The 20,452-nt window shown below is 38.3% G+C and overlaps 1 protein-coding gene across 5 annotated transcripts in view; it reads left to right on the top strand.

The window, feature by feature from the left end:
* The first annotated feature begins 1,306 nt into the window (after positions 1 to 1,306).
* The window catches only part of ORC5 (origin recognition complex subunit 5), a 69,903-nt gene continuing 50,757 nt past the window's right edge, over positions 1,307 to 20,452 (top strand). The window contains exons 1-11 of one of the 5 annotated variants that reach the window (XM_063155542.1): positions 1,307 to 1,348; positions 3,192 to 3,256; positions 3,990 to 4,167; positions 6,025 to 6,117; positions 7,978 to 8,175; positions 11,598 to 11,672; positions 13,984 to 14,095; positions 14,451 to 14,581; positions 16,265 to 16,313; positions 16,882 to 16,972; positions 19,117 to 19,169. In XM_063155542.1, coding sequence (XP_063011612.1) covers positions 4,057 to 4,167; positions 6,025 to 6,117; positions 7,978 to 8,175; positions 11,598 to 11,672; positions 13,984 to 14,095; positions 14,451 to 14,581; positions 16,265 to 16,313; positions 16,882 to 16,972; positions 19,117 to 19,169 — 913 coding nt within the window. In that variant the 5' untranslated portion in view covers positions 1,307 to 1,348; positions 3,192 to 3,256; positions 3,990 to 4,056. Of the gene's footprint in view, positions 1,349 to 2,821; positions 2,866 to 3,191; positions 3,257 to 3,989; positions 4,168 to 6,024; positions 6,118 to 7,977; positions 8,176 to 11,597; positions 11,673 to 13,983; positions 14,096 to 14,450; positions 14,582 to 16,264; positions 16,314 to 16,881; positions 16,973 to 19,116; positions 19,170 to 20,452 lie in introns of those variants that run through there. The other 4 variants (XM_063155543.1, XM_063155544.1, XM_063155541.1 and 1 more) reach the window with 4 other exon arrangements.

The raw sequence follows: 20,452 nt of genomic DNA on the forward strand, positions 1-20,452 counted from the left end.
TGAGTTGCACAAGCCTGGGCACTTGGTGATATTCCAGAGATCAAACACCCCAACTATCAAAAGTTTTTACTATTTATGCATTTTAGCATAAATATATGCATAGTAACAATGGAGTTACTGTTCATTTCCTACAAGCTACAGAATTCTCTTATTAATCAGTATTCATTAGCTAATAATTCTCTCGCTTCTCATGCTAATTAGTCCACATGCTCAAACTTTCTCTTCTTTTAGATCTAGGGTTTCTTGGGTCCATGGTTACCATCTGGCCCTGCCGGAATTACTTTTTACCCAGCCGGAGCTGATTTAGCACAGTTGGCTTTTAAAGTTGTTTGCTTATCTCTGCTTAGTTCTGCCAACTGTCCTCGAGGCCCGTAAATGCTGCATCCTCTGTGTCCATTGCCAGTAATTCATCCTTCTTCCCAGCCTTGTTAACCTCCCCGAGGTCTGAGATCATTGGAACATGGCCAGCCCTGGACCCTTAACACAGCAACTCTACCAAGTAACTTCTCTTTCTAACACCTGCCCACCACTTAGAGCTTGCTAGCCTTTCACGGATTAATTCTCCCTTCTTATTGAGTGTATTTCAAAGTATGCAAAGATCAAAGAAAGAAAAGTTTACATGTTTCGCGTTTTGCAACACCCTCAAGCCTGTCCCTGTGGGAGAAATGGCTCAGCCCTGGGGCTCCCGCAGCGGCAGAGTGCCCGGGCGCCTCTCCCAGTGGGATAACCCAGGAGATCCTGTGGGACACCCGGCTGGGCGAGCGACAGAGTGCCCCGGCAGGATAACACAAGGCTATCCCGTGGGATACCCAGCTAGGTAAAGGGCAGAGTGCCCCAGCGGCTCTCCCAGTGGGATAACCCAGGAGATCCTGCGGGACACCCGGCTGGGCGAGCGACAGAGTGCCCCGGCGGGATAACACAAGGCTATCCCGTGGGATACCCCAGGGGTATCCCCCGGGCAGAGTGCCCCGGCGGCTCTCCCAGTGGGATAACACAGGAGAGATCCTGTGGGATACCGGGCTGGGGAAGGGGCAGAGTGCCCCGGCGCCTCTCCCAGTGGGATAACACAGGATATCCTGTGAGACACCCGGCTGGGTGAGCAGCAGAGTGCCCCAGCGGCCCTCCCAGTTATCCCGTGGGATACCCGGCTGGGTAAAGGGCAGAGAGCCCCACAGCCTCTCTCAGCGGGATAACACAGGATAACCCGCAGGATACCCGGCAGGGCAAGCGGCAGACTCCCCTCACGGCCGCCCCGCCCCTGGCGGACCCGCTGTGGTCACGGCGCATGCGCGCAGGTCGAGGAGGCGGGACGGCGGCGCGCGCGGCGGCGGGAGCGGGTGAGGAGCCGGTGAGAGGAGCCGTGGCGGGCGGGAAGGAAGGACGGAGGGTAGTGAGGAGTAGAAGGAGCAGACGGGCTTCTGCTCCGCTTTCTCGGTAGGAATCGGTGCGGGAGCGAAACCCGCCGCGGGCTGAGCCGCCCCCTACGCCAGGAGCACCCTCAGGCTCACACACGCGTGGCGGAAGGAGCCCTTAAGCCGCGCTCCATGGAGGCCGGGGGTCGTCGTTCCCCCTCAGCCAAGGCACGCCCGTGCCGGCCAGGGGCCTTGTAGGGCCTGAGGGGGACGGAGAACCGTGCTAATCTCTTAAATTCAGCTATTTTTTATGCTAGAGTGTGGAAAGGCTGCCAGCTGTAGGTATTTTGGGACCAGTGAGTTGAGAGAAATCCTAGTAAATAATTAAGTTCCGCCATGAAGTTTAACTTGTGCTCTGAACAGCTTTACTCGGTCTCAGCCTGAAAATTGATTTTGGCACCTTCCTGGTCTGGCTGGAGTCAAACGTACAACTTTCCCCGGGCTGGAACATCCTGAATTCAAGCTTTGGCTGATACTTACCTTTTGTTATCATTGGCATTTAATCTAAATGAATTGTTTTGTGAACACGTTGCTCTGGGCGTCCTTTCTCTTGTGAGCTCGTGAATGGGCTTGCAGATTAAGACACCTGCGTATAACCAGTAGAGATGTAGGTTTTCATCCTGATATAAAAGCTGAAAATGGGCTGAGATGTGTGAAATGTTTGGTGAAAGTTGCCGTTTGCAGGGATGTGTGAGAAGCAGAGACCCTGCAGCCAGCAGGCGATTTGTGCTTCCCCAGGGAAGTTTGCCTGGAAGTGGCCTTGGAAAGTCTTTTTTTTTTCTCCTTAAATTTACACAAGTTTTTCAGCCTTTTCTAGAACTTTTCCCCCACTTTTTTGTCCTTGCTTTTAGAGGCTCCTGTCGTAATTTTTTTCTTTTCATCCTTGAAATACCTAGCTAACTTTTTAGATAGCAGCCTTAATCAAGCTGTTTGGTTTTTTGTGTCTTCATTCCATTTTGAATAGATACAATGGAGAGAGATGCACAGGCCCATTCAAAGCTGTTAAAATGGACCAAGGCTCATTGTGTGATTCTGTGTATAGGAAATAGTTTGCCTGATACATATGATTGAGTTGTTTTTTTTTTTTTTTGCCCCTGACAGCAGCATTACTTTGATTTCCAATACTTAAATGTGATTGACTTATAAATACACTTATTTTTCAAGTTACTTCTGACTTACTTTCTTGATATCTAACTGTAGTACTTGTGTGTGATGTGATTACTTTTCTACTTTTCAAGCAGGTGTAATACAAGTACTGAATTACTTATGTCATCAGGGATATCCTTTTTTTCCTCATTAATTCCACTTATATTTCTGTTGATTCTACAATCCCAGCTTTTACCTTAGAAGACACTGAAGGCAAAGTGTAAAAACAAAAGAAAAAAATATTTTCTCAAATCTGTTTATGGAAATACTGACCAGAGATTGGTCCCAAAAGGAACTTTATTTCAAGGTCTTTCCATAAATACATTTATATTTACAAACCTCCTTGTACCCCAGTAGCTCTCCTGTTAGTGCAATCCACTACTCCATTTTTCTTTCAGAACAGTTTGTTTTCCCTTTACCTTGCAATTCCTGATTTCCTTCTGCTAACCTAGTACTTTTTTCCTGTGCTGTTTTACTTATAACCTGCATAATGTATTTTCTGTAAATACTTACACTTAAAACAATTGGGAGTGCTTTGTTTATTATCTTTGTCTTGATAACATGAAGATAATCCTGTCAGTTGATATCTTTATTGCCTTAATAAAATTTCTAAACTTTGTTTTTGATTGTCAGGTTGTGTTTGACCAAGTCAGAATCCAGCTGTTGGGGTCGTTTCAGTTCTCTCTGCATCACAACAGGTAAAGGTACCATCTTTTGGAGGTGCAGACAAAGAATATCTTGGAGGAGTTTTTCTGTATTCTGTCATTAAAACCCAGCCTTGCCAGTGTTACAGCAGTCAAGAGCTTTGTTTTTCCTTATCTGGTCCTTGTCTAAAAGGTAGATTGGCATTGCTATTAGTTTTGTGTCACTGGTTTGGACTCCTACTATTTTTAAGGAGTATTTCCAGTCTTTACTATCAGTTGGATTTTCCTCACATGCCTGTGCTCCTTGCAAGATGGGGTTGGCATTCCTGTTAGCAGCCAGAGATCTATTACTGTGTCATTCTTATCTTTCCTTCTGTCCTACCTCTTTCCTGTTGTTTGTAAATCCTTGTTTATTGGCTGTTCAGGGAGGTGGTGATCTGTGACTAATCTACTCATTTTTATTCTCTTGCTAGTTTTAAATGTATATTAAACCAGAATTGAATGTGTAATTCCTCAGTTAACTAAACTAGGATAATTCTTGTATTGATTTGCTCACATGCTGTATACCTTTCCCTTTTGAGTTGCTTTTTTGGGTTTTTTCTGGTGTGGAAATGTTTGTATAATGCCTTACACAGTTAAGTCCACTTTTACCAAAGTCTTTTTCAGTCTGTCATAGTCACACCTTTATCTTGAGCTAGAATGTCTGTTCAGATTTTTTATCAAACCCCGTTCCTTTTCCTTTTCTGTGTACGGAAGCAGATGATAATGGAAACTTTTTCTTTTCCAGATAATTTCCTGTCTCTGCACCTCAGAAGGACGTGCATGTGTAGGTGCCCAACTGCAGGAAGGTCAGAATGCCCAATCTGGAGCACCCAGCATACCCAGCAGCTGACCTGCTCCACTTGGAGGGTCTGGTGCCCTGCCGGGAGTCCCAGGTGTCCACGCTGCTGTCCCTATTTGGCGAGGTAGTGCCCTTGTGTTCTGTGTCTGACTACAGCAAAGGCCTTCTGCTGGCTCAGGGGGAGAACAGAAATTGAAGGGTGCTTTTGTGATGTCACTGAGTGTCGCAGACATTTCTCCACAGAAATCCTTTCTTTTGGATTTCTGCGTCTTCTGGAGGCCAGAGGCTTCAGAAGACAAGGGAAACAATTATTATCAGCTGCTGGGGAATGCAACAGGGACACCTTGATTGGCTCATTTCCTATGTTTATAATTAAGGGCCAATCACCAGTGCAAGCTAGGGGACTGAGTCCTTGGCCACAACTTTGTTATAGATTCTTTCTATCTATTCTTAGCCTAGCCTAGCTGCTCTGCAAACCTCTCTCTATATTCTATTAGCATAGTCATAATGTATTATATATAATATCTTAATAAATCAAGCCTTCTGATCAAGATACAAGACTCACCGTCTCTCTCTCACCAGCTGCGACCCACTTAGGCGCGGTAATAACTGAGAGCATGCTTTGGTTGCCTCTTTGTTGAAGTTTTATTTTTTGTTACTGTCTTGAACATTAGTGTTGGAAGGTTAAAGGATGTCTTGCAGCTGGAAGGACCTAAACAAACTTAGAGCTATTTGTGTCTTTGCCTCTCTGAATTCTGATTTTGCCACAACTCTCCTCTGTCTTTGCCAGTTATTACTAGGCAGTGAGTCTCTTCCTCCTAGACCTAAAGTTCTGGGGTAATTTTTTTCAGTGTCAGCATAGAAATTCTGTTTGGTTTTGACCTCTTAATCTAATCTAAATGTCTGAATTCTAAGTACACTAAATTGTTCTGATTCGTAGTATTTTTGAGGCTGGTTGTAAGAGTTAGAAACCACTGGCTTGTTAAATGATTCTGTTACTGCTTCACAAAGCTGTGGTAAAAAGTAATGGGGATTTTTATCTGCAAGCTTATAAGCAGTTTGCTTGCAGAATGTCTGCTTACATTCAATAACAAACTGGAAATTAGTATCTGTTTTCTGTCTTTAATTATGGATACTAATAATAGTAACATCAAATTACAGTATTGAAGTTTTATGTATGTTACAAGCATAGTGGACACAACTCTTCTTAAAAATAGATCAGTTCTTGATCAATGTGCAGATACTCAAACCTGCATGTCTTGCACAAGAGTGTTTCATCTTGCCTAAATTGACTATTATTTTTCATTAAAAGTGTCAATTTTATTTTTGTATTCATTTTTAAGTCAATATACTTACATTCTTAGAAATTAAAACACAAACTTGTGTTTTCATTTTCACCTGTGTGAAAACCTGTCAGATTTTCTCTTCAGAATGGAGAAAAATAATAATTCCATTATTTCCCTGCATCTTAAGAAAATGACATGAAATTAACAGCATCAGGACCATTACATGAATAGATACATCAGATATTACCTTGTGAAAGAAGAGCAAGCTTTACCATCTCCTCCTTCATGCCCTTTAATTATTTTCTGCTTGGTCCTAATGAAAAGAAAGGCAGTTTGCAGTGTTTGCAGAAGCTAGGGGAATGTATGGCTTGCAGTTTGTGCTTGCCAAGGTTTTGTTTCAGTTAGTTGACTAATTTGAATGAAAAGCCCACTGTGTGTGTGTGGTTTTGTTGTTTGTTGGAGCAGTTTCATTGGCAGTTATGTGATACTTGATTCTTGCAACTTACTCCCCAGCATTTCAGTAAAGATCTAACATAAAACTTGATCTTGCTGATTCTATAATAATTGCTGTTTGTATTTAATGCTTTAATTAGGAAATAACTTTTCTTTCAGGGGGAAAGTTCATTGTTAAATCTTGTATCTGTTGAATGAAAAGAAGAAGAATTGAAACAACAACAATTTTTTTTTCCCCTTAGCGTCAGCAGTTTAGTTTTCCATCCATCTTTATCTATGGACACACATCTAGTGGAAAAACTTATGTGATGAAAACTCTTCTAACTACCTTACAGGTAAGAAGGGTCATGAAGGATATTGAATTTACACTTTATAACCATGATTTCTCAAAATGGCCTCTACTTTCTCAAAAGGGTTTGTTTCCTCAGCCATTTCTGCCTTCCTGATTCTTCTCCTCCACTTACTGTGTCATGAGTGCATCACTCTGCTCACTAGGCCACTTAGGATAAAATGAAACTGTGCATACTGAGACATAATATCAATTTCCATTGATGTAAATATCAATCAACTTTTTAAAGGAAGTTTAAAAAAAGATAAGGAAAGAGGCCAATATTTTTCATCTTGTCGCCATGACTTAGCTTGAAGTAGCTCCATTGACTCCTTGTTTTAATTTTTTTCCAAAACATGTTTTAAAGTCCTGAGTTCAAGGGTGTCATTACAGAAATTTCTGTCTAGATCTGTTAATATCTCTGTCTTTGTCAGACATGAAATTCAGGGATTTAAATCCAATGACAGGTACTCATTTCATGCCTGAACCATTAATTTCTACTGGTATGTTTCTATAGCTTGGATATTATCAGCTTGTCCAGAGTGACCTTATCACTTTATCTGCAGGTTTTATGCAGAAACCCCCTTGATTAACAATTCTGCAGAGGGAGAGGAGTAGGAGGCAGGGGTTTATGATCCTCTTGCATGAGGTTGCCTACTGAGCTGCCCTCTTGTAGCATCTCCAAAGGTGTGGCCAGGCCCTGGGAAGTGCTGCTCTGAGCAGCTCTGCAGAACTTCTTGTGCCACATGTGGGTGTCTCCTGTGTGCTGTGGTGGTGTGAGTCACATCTGAGGCACCCAGCTTTCCTGCTGCTGTGGAGGTGCAGCACTTGGAGTAGCTGCTTTTTGGTGATGCAGCCCTTTCCTTTTAATGGTGCTCAAAATCATGGGAAAGCTTTTTATTATGTGCTGTGTGAGTGGATTGCCAGCGTGTACCCACACTTCCCCACAGCTGCTGAATCATATTTCAGTAGGAAGACTGGAATGAAGTACTTGGATTTTTTTGTTTGTTATAGACAACCACATTCCTGCATCCCAGTGACTAATGTTTTCCAGAGGTTTTAATGTTCAGTGTGAAAAAGAGCATCTGCCTTACCAGAGATTATGGAGTTGTGCAGATAATTTTCTAGCAACCCTATTTTTAAGACATAGCTTATCTTTTGTTGCCATAGGTAGGTTTGACCATTGATATTTTATGGGTTATAGTGCCTTCTATTTAAAGACAAATGACTGTAGATTTTCAATATTACTAAAGTTGTGTATAATATATCTCATATTCTGTTTTTTTCACTCACTGTTTGCTTGGAAAGATCTGGTTTTCTGAAAATGTTCTGCACCATCATGCTGATGACATGAGTTTGATACAGAAGCTTACACTTTATCATTTGTCTGCATTGAATGCCAAAAGCATTCACAGTAGTTCTGGGGCGTGTGCTGGGGAGATTACTTCTTTTGAGATGTCTGTGTTTTCTAGACAGTGTAATTCATAATAAACCATTTTATGATACTGTTATGTCTTACAGTTGTCTAAATTTCTTTGATCTAAATGCTGTTTGGTTTTCTTTTTATGTATTGCTCACAATTTTTCAACATAGTTAAAGGATATGATGTGCTTCAGTGTTTAAAAATAGTTAGAAGGTATGCTTCCATTTGAAGATTCATCAGCTCTCTCTTCAGTTTGTGATACATAATATTTTGACTAGGTACATAATTGATCTTTTTTAACAAGTTATTTTGGTATTTGCTTGCACTATATTCTGTTGGCAGGGTATGGTTTCTTTGGTTCTCTCATATAGAAGAGAAAACTCTTCCTGGAGTATTTACGCTGAAAAAGCCAAACAGTTGTGTAATTTTTCTTGTTCTCTTCAGCTTCCTCATGTGTTTGTGAACTGTGTGGAATACTTTACATCACGACTTCTGCTAGAAGAAATTCTCAGCCAGCTGCAGAGCTGTCCCTCTGGCACAGAGCAGGCCTCTCCTGTGCGTTGTGACACTTTGAATGACTTTGTTCGTCTCTTTAAACAAGCTCTGGCCAGTCAGGAGCTTCAAGATCAAACATTTTACATTGTAAGTCATTTCATTTTCATGTCCAGTCCCATCCTGCTGAGAGAGTATGAGTGATGGCTATTGATAATTTGTATGTGAAATGTGTGTTTTATACAGCAGTTTGCACTAAATTTCTCACTAGAGCTCTTTCAGAACCCGTTGACAGATTCTTTCTGTTGGCTTACAGGCTTTAGGTGAGGTTCTGTTCTCCTCCTGGTTTTAGATTTTTTCCTACACACAAACTCTATGGCATAACTAATAATGAACATAAATTATACCACACATTTAAATTTGGGATGTAATAGTGTTGCAAAATCTTTAAATATAGAGAGCCTATATTTGTTTTATTATTACCAAGTCATGCTTATCTGTTTCCTTGTGAAAATAGCATCACAAATGAGAAAGCAGAGGTGAGCAACAGAGCAGAAGGGAACATGGAGAATGCAAATGACAAGGCTTGGTTTGCTAGAATAGAACTTAAGGATAATAGTAAGGAATTAAAATGCATAACTTCCTCTATAAAAATGCTTTTGAGATCTTACATCTTCAGCTACACTTGTGGCCCTCAGAGACAGGACCTATAGTTTTAAAATTAGGATGGAAAAAAAAAAGACTGCAGTGAAAAAATTGGTGATATGCTCAAGTGGAATGAACAGCAGATTGCAGGAAAAATAATCAGAATTTAGGCTGCAGGAGCAATTGAATAAGTGTAATACTAGAACCCTAGAATTTGGTTTAAGTCTTCAGGGTTTTTTACTGTGATAATCTTTACATAAAGGAGTTAAAATTTGCAGACTACAACAGCATTTATTGTGCTGAGAGATGAACATGGAAACAAATTTCAGTCATACAAGAAGTCTGATGGAAGGACAATATGAAAGCTGTAGCATTAGTGATGTGTAAATGTGTATATATATAGTGTGAACCGGCAGAATATTCAGACTGAAAATTTAGGCCAGCAGTAGAAATCAAGGTTTTTTTAAAAAGAGTTGAAATTGATTATTTAAGAAAACAAGAACATGGGTAAGATTGATTGCTGTAAGAAACATGCAGTGTGGTTACCCAGGGTCATTAAGCTGTCAATGTGCTCATACTGCTTTGGGGTGCTTTTGCAGTCAAACAAGAAATTCATAATTATACTGAACATTCTTCATTCTGTCTCACAGGCTGTAGTTAAATGTGTTTTATTCCCATTTAAAAATACTTTGCCACTGAGTTAAATAACTTCATATCATGTTCAGTGGAAACAGTACTATCTCATGGTTTCCTATAGGTCACAAGGTTAATAAATTTGACATAATTCTTAGAAATGGAATGAAGGAAATAATGTACCAATGCTTAAAACAGATAAAAAGTTATAAATGGAAGTAGGTCAGCTTACTGTCACAGAAGTGATACTGACATTCTTCAGCAATTCCATAAACACCAAAATTTATCTCTCTAATAACATTCAGTGTATTTCCCATAATACTTCTTGCAGTAAAATCTTGCTTTCAGATTAGTATTTGGATTAAAAACTATTTTACATCATTAAAGAACTCTTCATGTATTTTATGAAAATTGGCATCACACAGAAAATTAGAAAGTCCTTGAACAATGGTTGTAGAAAGTAAAGCTTTAAAATAACTACAAAGCTTCAGTTGAATCATGAAAATAGTTGTTGCCTCAGAAGAATTAAGTATTAAATTAGTATTTCAGTTGCATTCTGCATGGGAACAGACAGGAATGGGAGAAATCAATTCATATTTATTAACCTATGTCATCTGGATTTATTGTAGAGTGGTTTAAATTGAGACTGATGGAAGACCAGCATGCTGGTGACATAAACTGGCAATGCTGACTTATTCCATTTCATTTTAGGAGTAAATAATGTAATATTTCAGCTCAATTAACTCAGAGTAACTCAAGATGAATATTTACTTTCAAGCAAAGGATTCTAAATGTTTCTCTTAACCCAAGCATAGGTGCTGAATGCTTGTGATTACTTATGAAAAATGAATTTATTCATTTTAACTACCTGAAAAATTGGAGTAGACATAACTTGTTGCCATTCATAGATTTACAATATACACTTTACAGAAGTATCAAGCTACTTTTTAAATGTAAGTGAGCAGCCAGTTTTAGAAAGTATAGGCTATTTTAAAAAATTGAAGAGGGGCAAGTCTATATGGACACCAGAGAATAACACATAGATTTATAGACCTGGAGGAAGGCTGTTTCTATGAACCACTGGACATTTTCCTGTAAGCAGGAACTGTAGTGTCCCATTTAACTAAAAAATATTTTATGCTTAGATCAAGACCTTAAAGCTTTGTGTTTGGTAGCTACAAGTCACTGGGTCCAATAAGCAGTATTTTATTAGTAAAAATACATAGCCACTCTTTGGTCTGTAGTGTAAAGCACTCTTCATTCCTGAAGCCACATATTACATGAACCACATGCAGATCTCAATATAAAATCATACATTGTATTTTTTAATAAATTCACAAAGTGTGAGATATTGATGCAGAGATAGTTCTTTCAGATTTGTGTGGTGGGATTCTGAAGTAATATTTTCAGAAAATGTTTGGTTGTTCACATAAAGTTCTTTTCCTTATTGTGGGCAACAGAAATGATAGATGTTGTATGATTTTCATGGCAAGAAGATATGTAATAGGATAGAAAACATAGTTTTCTACAGACCTGTAGTTTATATCTCAAGAGCAATAATTCTAAAGAAGTAACGAGCTTCAGAATTTAGATTTATATTGCAAGTAGTAAATAAGCTGCAAAAGAAATGTATTTCTATTCTCTTTTTTCATTTCTGTCAAGATTTTAGGTGTGCTGGAAATGCCCATTTTTTTGCTAAAGTGTAACCATCGATGTCTTCATGCTTCTGTTTTAATTCTTCAGACTCTAAAATGTCATTTGCTTAAGATGTTTCTTGTTTAAGCTGTACATATGCTACATCTGTTACTGCTATGTGAGGTTTGCATACAATAAATCCTGTAAATTCCTAGGCTGCAAACAATTGCAAGAAAAGTTTCTCTCAAAATTCAGAATACCAGCTCTTATTTGTTTCTGAAAAATCATATAATGGTAGGAAAACACAACTCTCCTGGAGTAAGCATGTGGTTACAGTCTTACTGTACTGCATGAAAATTTGAAACATGAGAAGAATTTTGGAAAAAAATGGAGGTTTCAGTAGTTGTTAAGGATATCATGACTTTGTTGTGATATTCCTAACTGGACTTAAATAATAATTCTTCCTGCCATAAGGCATGAGAATGTTGCTTGTCTAGGGACTGTATGCTTTTTTAGATGCAGAGCTGCTTGGGCTTCCTGGAAGCATATTTGAAGCAGTAATCTCTCCAATTCAGTTCCCAGCAGCTAAGAATTCATTTTAAATCCATGTGAGAGTGGGAGTTGAGTTTGTCTATATAATATCATTGTTTTGTTGAAAGGTTCTGGATAGAGCAGAACAGCTGAGGGAAATGGAAGCAAACATCCTGCCAGCATTTCTTAGGCTTCAAGAGTTGGTGAGTGTTTGGAAAGAAATTATTGTATGTGTCCTGCCTGTTGAAAGTAACTGAACATGTGGTGCCTGTACATCCAGGCTCACAGATCAAGATAAATGATTCTTTAGATGAGAAAAGTTGAAAAATTAAGCCCCTCAAAACTCCCTCAAAACAGTGGTCAAAACTAGAAACCAAACTAGAATCTAAAAACTGTGAGATTTTTATTAGCCCCTTTGTTTTTTTTTTAGTTGTGGTTAATGGTATCTTATTTACAATGTTTGATGTGTAGAATCTTTGAATGTTTGTGTCAGATATATAGCTGTCTTTTCTAGGTTATTTGTCTTTTGAAGAATGAGATTTTCAGGAGACTGCCAGCTGTTTCATTTGGCTGGTGCTGCACAGCTCAGCAGCTGTGAATGTGCTTTGACTTGCTAGAGAGTTTTCTCACACTTCTCCTGGAATTTTGCCTCAGTAAGTTTCTGATTGGAGTAAACCACAGTGTGCTTTCCTTTCTTGCTTCTGAGGCATCAAAACTTTTGCCTTGAAATAAGCAAAAATGGTTCATTCCCTGAAAAGAAACTGAAGACAAAACTGTAAGATGCTGGTACTTTGAAATATCTGAACATGTAAATAGCTGAAATTATGCTTGTTATCTCAAGCTTTTGTGTGGTGCTCTTAATCTTCTGGTCACATTGATTTCTCTACTGAATGAAGATTGATTCACAGCTGTGTTCTTAATCCTGACAGCTGGTGCATTTTCTGCCTCTTTTTGTCTGGTCTGCCCATGTTCTGGATTAGGCTGCTCTTGAAGCAGAAACAACCTGTTCTGCAGGGAAGGGAGGCAGACTTGGGTCTGTCATTGCTGTTCAGGGATCAAAACCCCATAGACTAAGATTTATATATGGCAGAGGAACACTCCCAGATTCAAAACTAACCTCCAAACAAATCTGTTGTCTTCAATGCTGATATTCCAGTTGCTTAAATTCTGGATTCTGGACTGAGGCTTTTTAAAACAGTTGTGCAGCCAGTGTTGCAGAGCAATGTTGTAGGAGCAAATCTCTTGCATGTCTTCCTTTCCTGGAGTGAAAGGAGGCCAGGAACACCTCTAGTAGTAGTGAAGGATACAGTGGGACTGGCAGGTCAGTGCTGAAGAACAGGGAATGGATGCTTGATTTCTCTGAGGACTGAAGTTCTTCATCTGGATGATCAGTCAGGAAGTGAGCTGAGTGTATATTAGCACTTCTGTCAGCTGAAACATTTGGAGTTCTGGGAGAGGAAACCAGCTGAAAGAAATGCAGAAAGGTACTTGTTGAAAGCAAAGAAAATACTTATGTTCCATAAAAACAAAGAAGGAACAGTAAAGAATATGGGTGGGTGCGGCTTCACCACGAAGTGGAAAAGTAACTAAAAAAGAAGATTTTCATTACATTTCAGGGAAGGGAATAGCATTTAAACGTCTTTCAAGTCATTCACAGCACTGTCAGTTCAATCAGGTCCCTTCCTTTTGTTTTATGGAGGTGCCTTAATAGTTTTCATATGTCTTTCTTGAAGAACAATATTTAAAAGCATCTTTTGTTAGGCAGAATTTTTAGTAGGGTTGCAAAAACCTTGCAAAGAGGAAAATGACACTTTATCTTCACAGGTAGTTTTAGCTTCATATTAAGTAGCTAATATTTTGAAGGGTTGCCAAAATAAAACAATGTAATTTTTAATATGAAGCATTTTGTTACCTATTGATCAAAACATCCAATCAGAAGCAGGCATTCTGTCAATAAAAACTTAATTATAAAAATATATTACTATAAACAGCTCCACTGTTATTAACTAGTAAAACAGTTGGGAGAGTAAACAGGTAATATTACATTTTTAGTTTGGGAGGTCTGTGTGTTTGTCTTTAAAGACCAGATTGACTTTTAAATAAAGTAAAAGATATCTTGGTTCTAGAGGCACTGAGTTTTCTTTTTACTTTTTAACTTTTTCTGTTTGCCCTAAAGATCTCTGTTTAATTACTGAAGTAAAATGTTCTCTTAATTTTGGGGTGGAATCTATTTGGTATTATATCACCCCAGAAAGCTTACATGTCAGTGAAATGGCAGGGGTTGGAGACAAATATCATATAATTATAAAGATTTGCAAATGTATGATCTGCTTGATTAGGCCAGCTGAAGCTTTAATGCAAATTACTAGTATAGAAATAAACTTTAAATTTAATGATTTTTGAAACAGAAGAGTCAGAAGAATAATTTTTTGATTGATGCTCTAACATGCACTGGATTTTTGTTATTTCCCTGCTTGTCACTCTCTCATGTGGTTTTTTTCTTTCCCTGTGTAGACTGACAGAAATGTGACAGTCATTCTGCTCAGTGAAATAGTGTGGGAACTGTTCCGTCCAAACATGGGCTGCTTTGAGCCATTCACCATGTATTTTCCAGACTACAGCATAGGTAAACTCATTTTTTAATCTGCTTTTTGGGGATTATATAACACTCTGTCAAAGGACATTGAAAAGTTTTTCCAGCTTTATCAGTGTGCCTTGTACAGAGCCCAGAATATGTAACAGCTACTGGAATGTACAAGTCTGTATTCACACAACCTGTAAAGATCTTGTCATTTTCCACTTTCCAGAACAACTCCAAGGGATGTTTTAATTCAATTACATTTGCTGGTTCTTCAAATCAGTGTAGCTTTTGGTGGATTTTGTTGGGGTTTTTTAGTGATGGGTATTGTTTGTTTTTCCACAAACGTGGTCGATTTATTAAGTTGGCTTGAAAACGGCAAAATTTATTTTTGTTTAAACAGGACATCTGCAGAAGATCTTGTCTCAGAATCATCCCCCAGAATATTCTGCAGATTTCTATGCTGCATATATCAATATTTTGCTTGGTGTCTTCTACATGGTCTGTAGGGATCTGAAGGAACTTCGGCATCTGGTGAGATGAGCTTCTTGAGAGTTGCTGTTTTGTTTTGTGATCTTTTTTCCAAATGAAAGTCTAGACTTATTGTTGAATGTGGACAAAGGAATAATTAGAGATTATAGAATGGTTTGGGTTGGAAGGGACCTTAAAGGTCAAGTTCCATCTCCCCTGCCATGGGCAGGGATGACTTCTACTAGACCAGATTGATCAAAGCCTCATCCAGCCTGGCCTTCAGAACTTCAAGGGCCATCCACAGCTTCTCTGGCAGCCTGTTTCAGTGTCTCACCACCTTCATAGTAAAAAAAGTCTTTCTTATATCTGGTGTAAATTTGCCCTCCTGAGAATGTGTTAGCTTAAAATGTAGCTGCCTTTAAAATCCATAACAAAGGTTGCAGTTGTTTTGTGGCTGTAAAGGGCTTCCAGTGTTGTCTAGTTTTCTGGTAATCAATTGAAAGTACTTAGAAAAAGGTGTTTTAACCACATAATGTAATAGTAAACAAGCTTAACAGAAGAGAATTAAGTTACTTGATGGTGACATTTGTACAAGCTTATTAACAATTAGCAACATTATCTTAATCCAATTATTTAATTACCTGTACGAGGAAATTTTACAAGTTTGATGTTATCAGTGAAGAAATCAGTGCTCCAGAGATGATCTGAATGTTCTGCCTGTGTTTCCCTCAGGAACATGCTGCTAAATTTCAGCTGAACTTATCTGTTCATATAAAACCATACAGGTTTTGTATGCAAATGAGATTGCTGGAGACAGAAATGGAAACCAGGGTCACAGTTCTTGCAGAGATGTACTTGAGGGCTCTGCTTATGAGAATTTCATTAGGTTTAGATGCACTATTTGATTGGGCAACACTATGAAAATACTTATGTGATTGGACCCTAAATTCTTTGTGGTTGGCAAGTCTCTTCCGTAGAAGATAGTGACAGACACAACTGAATGCAGGTTTCTGACCTCCTTAGTGTCTAATACACTCTAAATGTGTATGCTGTTATGTGTGATTATTAATAATACATTCTGGAATTTTATTAGATTTATATATGGAAGTTACAGTTTGAGTTTTGTATATTAGCACAGAGATTTATGAAAGTGCAGTAGGACAAAAAGAGAATCTTTTTCTGAGGATTGGTATTTTACAAAATTCTGTGTGATATTGATTAAAACATTTTAGAAGAAAATCTTGCTTGTAGTGTTCTCAAAAATCTCTTAATCTTACTTTAGGCAAAAGGAGTTAATTTGCATATGGAATATGCTAGCATGTTTTTAAAGAAATAATTTTTGAAAAAATAAATCATTTCTGCTTGTGTTTAAGTGTGCTGAACTTCTCCTGGAATGGAAAGTTTTATCTGAAAATGAAGGGAGAAAGAAAAGTTCATTGTAACATTTTTATTGCATTTATAATGATAAATTATTGTGTTAGTTAAAAAAAAATGCAACCTCCGAGTATGATAAACAGATCTTGCTGAGCTCAAAGCCATGTAACCTGTGATAGATTACTTCTGTTTGTATTTTATGGTACAGTAATTATGCCATTTGTGACAGTATAATGTTTGTAAGCAAGTGGCATAATTATTGACTTCAAAGGATTTGTTGGCTTTGCAAAGGAGATAATTACCCTGCTGGTTGTAGTCTGTAGCTGGATCAGATGGATTGTACTTTAACGTGTTCCATTTCTGCTTTCGTAGGCAGCGCTCAATTTTGCCAAATACTGTGAGCCAGTGGTCAGAGGGGAAGGTAAGGCTGTGTCTGTAACTGGAGAGGTGTGTGAGAGAGCAGGTGCTGTTCCGTGGGTTTTGGTGAAGACTCTGCTCTGATCCTTGTGCTGTGGTGGCACAGTGGTGTCTCAGGTCACAGCAGCAGTGCTCACTCCAGTTGTACCCAGTCATTAGCACCTGCAGCAGAAGCAGTACCTGCTATTTGGTGGTGGTGTTTTAGGAAGCAAAGGTGGAAATACCCTGAAAATTTTCCTGCTTCCTATTAGTCTTTCTCCTCACTCAACCATCAGGACTTTGACAAAGTAATGGGCTAAGTTATTTCTTTGTCAAGCTAAGAGAAGAAAGAAACCAAGAGGAGAGGTTTTGTCAAGCTGATAATCTTGAGATTATCTCAGAACAGTCACAGAGAAACAGCCTCGTGTGGCAGCATTGCTTGCTGGACGGATGGTGATGGTGCATCATGCTAAAGCAGCAGGTCAGAGTCAGGCTGTTAGGCTGTGTCGTGCCTGTGACTGTTCAGGTGTCAGGGGTGAGTTTTGGTGGTGTATGAGTTAAATGTTAACAGAGTTGATCCTGGCTTGCTGCAGCAAATGAACGCGACACCCGCAAACTCTGGAAGAACATTGAACCTCATCTGAAGAAGGCAATGCAGACTGTTTATCTCCGGGAAATATCCAGGTAATTTGGAGGGCATAGGCTTGTTTGCTTTGTTGGAGTTGCTGTTTTTAACTGCCTTCCTCTCACTGTGTTTCATGGCTAGTGTTTCTTTTTTGCTAGATGTAATCTTTTTTCTTTTAATGTGCATTTCTTTCTTGCCATACACTGTTGGAAATAGCATATCTCAGGAGGAGATTTAAACAAAGTGGTATTTGTAGAATATAAAAGATTCAATAAGTAAAGCAGTGGCAGCAGGTTTTGTTCTCCTTTACAGTGATGCTGGATCCATTTTCTGTAATGTATGAAACTACCAAGCATGGGAATCCATCACCAGAATATACAGGCACAGTTTAAAACACACTGCTGTGTGTGTTAGCTTGCCAGATACTCACTGTACCAAGGATGTGTGCAAGCCTCAAAATTCTTGAGACATTGCAGATTTTGAGTATCCGTGTTTCTTAGCTTTGTTTGATAGAGCCAGGCTTGTTTGCTGACTGTGCTTTCTGACCCCTTATTTTCTTCTCCAAGGGCAATTTTTTTCTTACATGGAATTGCCATTTTGACAGCATTAAAATCTGTTTTCCTATTAATGGCTATTGTTCTTGGTATTGTTTTAGATTCCTTGTTTATTTCGTAAGCTGCCAGACTGCTAGAAAAAAGGATGGTGGTATTTATTCACAGTGGTAATAACTGGCTTGGGTTTAATGTTCTCTCCACCCTTAAGATGAGTGATTCTGATGTTACACTATGTGAAGAGAGATCATCCAGTATTGCTTGGTTTCTTTATCTTGGTAAAAACATACTGACTTTGTTCCTTTAAATGCCATTGAGGCTATAGAATATTCTGGTCACAACCTGAGTGTGTAGTAGAAGTCTTTGCTAAAATTCTAGAGATGTGATCATTCCTTTAAAAAGAGAATTGATTTTGCTTTTTTCAAGCCAGACTTCACTGTAGCATGCAGCATTTTACTGTTTAGCTCAAATATTTATTTATAGTCAATATTGATCTTCATTACACAGTCTACTCGGGATCTTCCTGACTTTTTATATTGTGTAATTGCCTACTCTAATTAGGTTGTAATAAAAGATTATGGTACAAAATAGATTGTGAATTGTTTCCAAATAAGTAATTTCCCTCTACAGTGTTCTTTGATTATAAATTTGAGCTTGACTTGATTTTTATTAGAGATTCTAGCTTTCTGTCTAACAGTTCTAGGATTTAAGTAAGTACTTGAGGAATTAAAATCTCTCTGTGAGTTTTTCTGGCCACAGAACTGTGCTTACTCTGTTTTTTTTTTCTTGGCCATGTAATTTAAAGGGCTAGAACTTTGGTATCAGCTTTTGTGCTACCTGAACTGAAAGGAAAATTAACCTTTTTCCTGCCTGTAAAATAGACATTGGATAAAACCTTAACTCACTGATGAGTTGTTTTGTCATTCATTGTAATTTAAATATTACCTGAGCTCCCATTACACTGTTTTTATAAGTGTTATGGCTTAGGGCTGATAAACTCTGTTCATGAGGAACTTTACAAAACAAGCCAAAATAGGTTTGTTGAAGGAGCTGTCTTTTTGTAATCCCCTTGTGGTGTACAGAATGATCCAAAATATGAAATTGCTAGCAATGTCATTCCTTTAGGGAAGTTTTAAAGTGAATTTTTTTTGTTATTTAGGAAAACACCAAACTACTTGGGGGCATTTTTCACTGACAGAATAATCCATCTTGATGACTTCCATTGACTTCAGAATTACATTATGAAGTATTAGTATTGGTCTCACAAATATAGACAGTTATTTAGCAGATTGAAAAGAATTAAAACTATCGCTGTTTTTACTTTTTATGCAGTTCTGCATTATTCTTGAAACTTGGAACGCTGTGGATGTTTGCTTACTCATGGTATTTGGATGGGAGGAAATAGGTATTTTCCAATTGGATCCCTTATGCCTTAATCTAACATTATTTTTTGCTTTTTGAATCAAATGCATAGTCTGCAGATTATTAGCATTTACATGTGAGACAGTGAGACCATGTATTTTAAATTATTCTCTCACTAGCTGTATCCTAGCCAGTGTCACAAAATTAGAATATATCAAGCAAGTAGCTTTCTCTAAAAGACTGTCAAATACTGTGCAGATCTTTATGTATTTGCATTGTCTGTCTTTCAGCTCACAGTGGGAGCGTTTGCAGCATGATGGTGGAGAGCCTGGGCAACTGAAAGGTATCAAACACAGTAACTGTGGAGGGGTGTGTGATGTGAAATGATGTGAAATGTGCTTTTTGCTTCCACTTGGTCATTGTCACCTGAGAGCATGTGAATGAAACCACACAGACAAATCTACCTGTTGGTATTCACTTACAGTTCAGGGTAATTATTGTTCTTTGAGGTGTTCTACAAAGAAATGTTTCTTCCCTATCATATATATTAGGAGTAACCTTTCCTAATATCCTTTGCAGGTAAAAGCAGTCTTCTTTACATCAGTATTTTATATGTCAGAATGGGTGAGGAATGGCCTGAACCCTGGTGGTCAAACCTCTGTGTGCCAACTGGCAGAATTGTCCAAGTGGGGAGAAGAGAATGTTGTACCTGGTGCATTGCACCAAATTAGCACATTCCTAAACAAAACACCTGTCCTGGTCCAGATTTCTTGCAAATAGAAGTGTCAGAAATGCAAGTGTTCTTTCCTTGGACAAGTAGACCTTTGTTGGTTTTTTACTTTAGGCAGGCTGGAAAGTTGAATCTTAATATATTTGTCAGCCTTCATTTGCAATTTAGAAGGAATACTGAAACATTTTGCAGGTGATGTCAGTTGGTCATGGTCTTTTGACCAGTTTTTGTTTAGGGACCATTTTTTATACTATTTGTCATGACAATTCCTTGAGATAAATGCAATCATCAGACTGTTTCCTATGTTTGGTTTATGATTGGTGAATTTTCAACAATTTTGACCAAAGGAGTTTGATTCAAAGTGTCCTTAATAAACACTCTCCCAGATGATCATGAAATATTTTGCACCTGACAACCCCATAAAGGGAAACTTCATTTTAAATGCATTTTTATTAGTGTATGTAGTAGGCAAAAATTTCATGTTGTTAAAACAGCGTTCGATAGCAATATGCTTGAGAAGTTGTTCTAATAAATAAAATTCTAACTCTAATAAAGGTGTAAATCATCAAATAGTTCAGTGTGTGCTGCAATACTGGCTGACCAGAAGAATAGAGAAAAAACAGATGTTTTTGTGTTAAACTAAATTGTATGTCTGCAAGAGTTTATTTGGTATTGCATGTTATAAATAGCCTGCAGTACAAGAGAATCTCTTAATTATGAGTGAAACTAAAACTGCTGTTCTTTTATGCTTATGTGAGAGGAAATAATTATTAGCAGTCATTTAGGATGCCTTTCCCTATACTGTGCATCCTAAATAATAACTTTTAACATGTTTAATTCTTTAGTCTTTATTTGCTGATATTTGTGGATTAAAGCATAAGGACACAGGTGCTTCA

The sequence above is a fragment of the Melospiza melodia genome, chromosome 4 (assembly GCF_035770615.1).
Source record: "Melospiza melodia melodia isolate bMelMel2 chromosome 4, bMelMel2.pri, whole genome shotgun sequence".
NCBI lineage: Eukaryota > Metazoa > Chordata > Aves > Passeriformes > Passerellidae > Melospiza > Melospiza melodia.